General features: G+C 45.9%; 1 protein-coding gene across 19 annotated transcripts; it reads left to right on the top strand.

Moving 5' to 3' along the window:
* Nucleotides 1-778: 778 nt before the first annotated feature.
* LOC124673707 lies at nucleotides 779-6,555 on the top strand. 19 transcript variants are annotated; one of them, XM_047209740.1, is made up of 8 exons: nucleotides 780-1,048; nucleotides 1,140-1,287; nucleotides 3,364-3,397; nucleotides 4,603-4,695; nucleotides 5,309-5,510; nucleotides 5,591-5,640; nucleotides 6,026-6,219; nucleotides 6,293-6,555. In XM_047209740.1, exons 1-8 carry the CDS (start codon nucleotides 1,024-1,026, stop codon nucleotides 6,312-6,314), a joined length of 768 nt encoding a protein of 255 aa, XP_047065696.1. In that variant the 5' UTR covers nucleotides 780-1,023; the 3' UTR covers nucleotides 6,315-6,555. The 19 variants fall into 19 exon arrangements, 9 of the variants coding, with proteins under 9 accessions (XP_047065703.1, XP_047065696.1, XP_047065698.1 ...); XM_047209741.1 differs by having other exon boundaries at nucleotides 782-1,048; nucleotides 5,606-5,640; XM_047209746.1 differs by having other exon boundaries at nucleotides 782-1,048; nucleotides 3,803-4,695.
* The last annotated feature ends 288 nt before the right edge of the window (nucleotides 6,556-6,843 follow it).

Below are 6,843 nucleotides of genomic sequence, written 5' to 3'. Positions count from 1 at the left end.
GACTATCAACCCGGACCCTTATGTACCTAAGACCACAAAGGTACCGGAGCCATCACCGAAGTCTCTCCCCACGAGGCCTTGGGAACGCATCGCCGAGGAAGTCGACGCGGCCGCGACTCGCGATTATGAGAAATGGAAGGCGGAATGCAAGAAGAAAAGAGAGCCCGAGCCCAAGCCGAGTATTTTCGATGAGCAAAAGAAGTGGGCTAAGTCATTTTTGAGCACACCGTCCCAAGCCGCGAAGAATCCGCTGACGACTATACACGTGAACTTCGTAATCGGGCACGCATGTTCAAGGAGAAGAAAGAGGAGGCCGAGAAAGCGGAATTAGAAAGTAAAAAAGCGGGAAACGAGTTGCTCAGCTCGGGGAACAAAGTAAACAATCGATTGCCCCGCTTATAGTGACAACCGCTGGTCCGGATGCCCCGATATCATAGAAGGCTGCGGCGGCACGAGGATTGACCGTAACGAGTGCCGGAGAACAAGCGGCCAACTTAGGTATTACTCTTCGTGAACTGTTAGGCCTTGATGAGGCGCCAGTGAAGGAGGTAGTACTTACATATGTGAAGAATGGGCCTCTCGTCGAGCCTGCGCAGGAAGAGGATCTACCTCCACAAATGAAAGGTCTGCTGAAATGGTACAAGGGTTACATCTACATCTACACTACTTAAAAAGAACGAAGTTCCTCCGTTTTCTGCCACTAATTTCGTCGTCGTCGCCCTCTTGGGCCTGGTCGAGCTTCATCTTCGCCCTTTGGCCTGGCCCATATTCGTTCTCCACTTCCTTCCGAGCGAGGAGGCTGAGGCAGCCATTCGATCCAAAAACGGAGCGATTCACCATGCTCCCGACCTAGGGTACCGCCACCCCACCGCCGCTCCCTCTCGCAGTAAAGGCCGGGGGAGGCGAGTTGGCGTTCCTCTACGCGGACTACGGCGGCGCTGCCTTGGTCCCCGAAGAGTGGTTTCCGGCTACCCACGGCGGCCGAGATCGCCGCGTCGTTGTGGCCCGATCTCCTCCACGGTGATGGCGTCGCAGGGGGCGGATACAGGTCGCGTCGTTGTGGATCGATCTCCTCCAACTGGTTGTGCTTGATGTTTTGCTAACGGGCCTTGTGCTCACAACTGGTTGTGCTTGTGCAGGTAGAAGGTTCTGCGGCGGAGAGAGATGGCCGGGAAGGGAGGCAAGGGTCTGCTCGCGGCAAAGACGACGGCGGCCAAGGGATCCGCCGACAAGGACAAGGACAAGAAGAAGGCGCCCGTGTCCCGCTCTTCTCGCGCCGGGATCCAGGTTTGCTCAGTCCCCTTTTCCTCTCCTCCCTTTACTAGGGCCGTTCTAGATGTATAATTTCGCTATTGATGCTGATTCTTTCTCGGGGTTCGTTAGATCTGTAACTTCTGAATGACATTACGCAGAATTCGATCCAGGTTTCATATTTCGTTCGTTCAGGAAATGCTCCTACAGTCATGGTGTTTTTTCTTCAGATTTCTGTCCCTACAATCTGATATCTTAAATCAGTTATTTTGCTTAGGTCCTTGGAAAAATAAACGCTGTCTTAGGTTCGTTACCCCTGTTTAAAGTTTGTTTGCTTTGATGCTTGCTAGATATGCATCGTCGTATTACTCTTGGCGTCCTTATTTGTTCTTAATATCACCGAAGTACCTGCACTGTTTACGTTTCATGAATTGCTTACTGGTTTTGCAATTTGTATGGTTACAGCAGGCTAGCACTGCACCTAAGTATCAGTAGTTCAGTATTCACATAAGCTAACTTACTGTTGTAGAAGGCTTCAACTAATAGTAGCATGAACAACCTAGGTCTAGCCAGAGTTGTGCTGTGAAAAGTATTACGTACAAATGATATGTTCAGAGTCTTAGCTTCACCTCAGCGTCAGTAATTCATTATTCACCTGAGTCTACTTGTACGGTTGTAGCAAGCTTCACTAAATCCAGTTTCATGAACAATCAATTCTACGTAGTCTTGTGCTGTGAGCCTGACAAGCGATTATATGCAAATGATCGATGAACGCCGCGGTGTCTCCTTCTGCCGATTCGTCCTCTGTGGGTTCCGCATTGTCAGCGCCCTCTTGACTTTTCATCCCCTCCCGCGGACCCTGGTCCTCGATTGCACGTTCCCCACAGATCTCGCGCTTGCCGTCGGGGCTCACCTTGCAGCGCCTCCATCCTCCCTCTCCACCGTCACCTCTCTCTACCGACGAGCATCCGTCCACCCAGATGAGCGCTCTCACCCGCCGCCCTTGCCACCGCCTATCTCCGCCCGTCCGCCACCCACATCCTGCCCTGCCTACCCCATCGCATCCCTACCAATCCCACCGACTACCAGCCGCCGCGAACCACAACGACCGGTGGTGGTAGCGCAACACGAACAACACCTGCCGTAGCGGCGGCATCAGATAGTGCAAGGGAAGCTCCCCGAGCGACGGGATCCTCCTCAACCGTGGTCAGATCAGCCTCACATTACGGGATCGACCTCCCCTAAGCCAGGTACTCAACCATAGCAAACGTGATTTGTTAGTAGCTCCCGCTGACTGCATGCTGGCCCTCGCGCATAACCGACATCATCATGTGCGCTCCTGCAGGTAGCTGCTCTGGCAGGTGTCCGACACCGTGGCTAGGCGTGACATGCTTCTCACAGAGGACAAGATGATGGTGGCAGTCTGGCATAGGCGGTGCAGCGGGTTCCCTCATCTATTTTTTCTCAACTACGCCAATACCCTATGAATCATCCATCCGTGATTACAAGAACAACGTCGTATGTATAGCTCGGTGCGCTCACCAAGTTTGTGGAGCCAGCAGTGGCACGCTCCAGGTCTAGATTGTACTAATTGTGTGCGCCTGTGTGGAGGGGGGTGGCAGCGAGTCAGGGACGACTCCTATCATGTTTACATGCTCGGTTTCACCTCATCCCACGCTTATGAGCAGCTCCTTGCAGCCTGAAACTCACCTAGGTAGATTACTGATGATGGTGACTAGCTACCAGCCATCTTCCAGGACTTGTGAGGACGTAAGCAAAAAACATTTGTTTCCTTCGCTCAGGATTTGCATATAGTTGGGTGAAATAACCATGAGATCAACCAGTTGTGATAGTGCTTACGCCCCTGCTACAAGTGTGAAGATGCAGATATACAACCATTACTTAATGTGATCATTACTTGTACAGTACTGATCCATGGGCAAATAGAGCACACACAGTATGTGGTTCAGTGGTTGGTTGCTGACAGTTGTTGTTCAGAAGACTTAGCATTGCTGATAGCCCTGATGGTGCATTTCCTCTGTTTTTAGTAGTTTTATGTTGCTATATAATGGTTGTTGATTACTAACTCCTATGGGATCTATTTCACTCCAGGGTGCTGTCGATGAAGGAAAATAACCGAACAGAGGTAAGATGAGAGCCTTTCGGAAATGGATATACTTTCAAGCTTTAGCTATTTTATTGAGTTAAATGTCAGTCAAGGTCTCTAATATATGTTTGTCATAAGCCTTCTCAAAATAGGTTCATATATAGATGTGCGATTTTTAAGCTTTCTGGTCGTCTTTGGCAGATGATGGCCCAGGTTTTCATCCATAACAAGGACTAAAATAAGTAAATGGTTAGTTTTAATGCTACATTATTTCCTATTATTCAAAAAGATCAGATATGTTCTAACTTATGTATTCCTGTATGGAAGCCATTTCACAATAGATCTATGTATTTATTTTGGCTTCCACTACTATCAATTATACCTGCTAATTAAAATACTTTACAGTGAGCTTGATACCCGCCTCTATCTTGCCCCCTGCCCCAGCCGCTCCTCCATCTCGAGGTCCAACTCGCTCTCCATCTTGCCCCAGCCCCAGCCGCCCCTCCATCTCTAGGTCCACCCTCCTCCCGAGGCTGATCCCCGAAGCACAACTCCGCCGTCCTCCTCGAAGCCGGAGATTAGGAGCCACCACCCAAGCCGCCCCTCCATCTCGAGGCAGGAGGACCCAGCAACATCGACTAAATCGAACAGATTTGATCCATCTGCTCGCCACCTGTGGCTGACGCCTACGATCATGGATGGATATGGTGCTCCATTAGGGAAACAATTCTTGCCTCTCAAACTTTCAGGTCCGATATCTCGAAAAAATACTCTGTATAACTTAATCCCTTGGAACCCTATCTCGATGGTGCAATATTTTACATGATAGATTTGCATCATATGGAAACGCATGGTGATCAAATCTGAAAAGAATGCTTGTGTTTACTTCTCTATAGTTTTTCTTTCACTCCTTAATCCATTTACCTCATATGATTTGCATCATATGGCGCTACATTTTGTGTTATGGTATCATTTTAAGCAAGAATCTATTTTTGAGATTGATTTGATTTGCAGATAACCTTTCTTCACTTATTTTGATACCATGACATGTTCATATGTTCAGTACAGTCTTGCTGAAACAGTGATGTGAATAGACAACATGCCCATGCTTGATTTCATTTTCTTTTCTTAGAACATCACTGCACACTATGTCATTGACACTGAAGAACATCACTTTATTTGTAACATCTCTAAACTTCTTCATCAAAGATGTGAAGAGATTATGTTCACTTGTGTGGAAGCAGGAGGTCCTGAGGACAAAGGTGGTTGGAGTTGAGGATTCAAACACCGGATGGCTTCAGCGGACGTCTCAAGCTGCCCAAGTTCTTGGCAGATGTGTACGGTCACATCAGTTCCTCGTCTACTCTCACAACAATTACTACTGTTTTGCTTTTTTCGTGGAGACTGCTCAAAGCGATAATGAATGTTGATTAGAGAGTTGTCGTGTGCTGGCCATTTTTTCATGCAGCCTCAATCATCACTGAATGCGGCCAAAAACAAACTCTATTTGCTGCTGCCATGGTTTAGGAAGAGTATTTGTCTATAGAAAGGTTCAGTTTGCGTCGCTTGAAGCTGATGAAACTAATTAATATCAGCTTTCAAATGATACATGGTCTATGGCCTTTGGTTCTGAATATTCTCCACATGGTAAGATGCCTGCTTTTATTTGGCTGACAGTTACAATCGTTCGAATGTAATAGTAACAAAAGAGGTCTAATTAAGTAAATTAAACAAATGAGACAGATTAGTACTCAGATGTCTATTCCAATAGTTGATTTTTATCACGGGGGATGATTAGAACAAAGGTTAAGAATGGTTTGTCTACCTGAAATATTCTGTATATGTAGCATACATGTTATCTATACAGCTTTGTACTCAGATGTCTATTCAGTTACTTGATTTAAAGCATGTCTCTGATGTTTAGTCTCTCCTCGTGTATTTTCAGAACAGGCCTTGCTTGAATGCCCTCCAACTGAAGTACTTTGTGGCAGTTCGAAGCAGTTTGTCCCATGCGCGCAACCCAATGCACATGTCGTCGCTGATGTCGCCATGCCAGGGGTGAACGAGTTCCACACGGTTTCTCTTAAATTTGTGGAAATTGCGTCTCAAGGAAGGAGATCGGGAAGCATGCTGTCAACCAATTCCTGTCCAGGTTAGGAATCCTATAAATGATACAGTTACTTATTATTGTACTCTCATATTCTGCAATACCATATAAAATCGCTGACGTAGTTTTATTACCAACAGTTGTGTGCATGGAAGTCCAGTTCCTTTTCCAAAGTGTAAGTTTGCATTGTTCATTGGACAAATCCTAAACTCGTAATACTACCTCTGGACTAAATTAATCAACGCAGCCTCCTTCTAATGATGTGCATGGACATACCTCCCTCCGCGTCGATTAAATCCGACAGGAGGGAGTAGTATTTAACTTTCTGTATAATGGAAATTATTCCAAAGGGAGTTAAAAAATGGGTGCAAGTGATGATTTATGTCTATTGTGTGCGTCATATCCAAGAAATGCACTCAAAAGTTTAGCTTGAAGTATAGTTTACCAATTTCTTGTTTACAATAATTCATTGAAATTTTTGATTTAGCTCAAACAAGCACTTGAAGATATATTTTCCTGTAAGTATAGATGCTTCTGAGTTCCCCCCTCTTGTCCAGCAGCCAGTGCGCTTGTCCAAATCTGGCGCTGAGTGCGAAGCTGGTTCGATGAGCTATGGTGTGAGGAGCATAACCAATAGAGACGCTGAAGGAGCTTGGCGGTCGCAATCACAACCAAAGAAGGCTATGACAACGACGACACATCTGGCGACACTCAGAGTGAGACGATGTGATCTGAGTGTTTTAAGAGCTAGATCGTAAGAAATTACCTCTGCTTAGGAAGTATTCCCGTATCAATAATTTACCGATGCTCTATGTATCATTGAACAGGTTTAATCTAGACTTATGCTAGCATCGCCCGAAGCTGCCAATGATGATGATTATGATATAGTTTTTGGGGTCATTGGATCATGAGTGGTGATGATCCACTATTGACATAGTGCAGTTGCAAAGTTTAGGTGTATATTTCCTGAGACATGATCCTTTCCTTTTGTTGCTTACTTGTCGAGATGTAAGTGTTTGGTTCATATATCATTGATCCTTTGTTTTTTCGGGAGACATGATTAATGCTTAGCTGACCACATTTTTGTTCAGATTCATAAGATACACCTTACTTTTTTTGTTTGCCTTACTTTGCTCCTGGTTTATAGTATATCGACTAACCTTTGCGGGGAGATCACGTTAGAAACTTTATGTGATGCCATTTGTCTAAGCTTCTTACTAGGCTGAAGAGATGCTTAGGGATGCAAGCCGGGCGGGGATGGCGGACAATAGCACAGTAAGAATGCAGTGTTAATTTTACAGCTGTGTTGGGTTAATTATGAACTAATTGATAAGTTTCGCGGGAAATGAAGGACATTGCATGCATCCTAGAGATGTTA

Source organism: Lolium rigidum, chromosome 7 (assembly GCF_022539505.1).
Source record: "Lolium rigidum isolate FL_2022 chromosome 7, APGP_CSIRO_Lrig_0.1, whole genome shotgun sequence".
Lineage (NCBI taxonomy): Eukaryota > Viridiplantae > Streptophyta > Magnoliopsida > Poales > Poaceae > Lolium > Lolium rigidum.
This window is presented reverse-complemented; position numbering and strand designations above follow the sequence as displayed.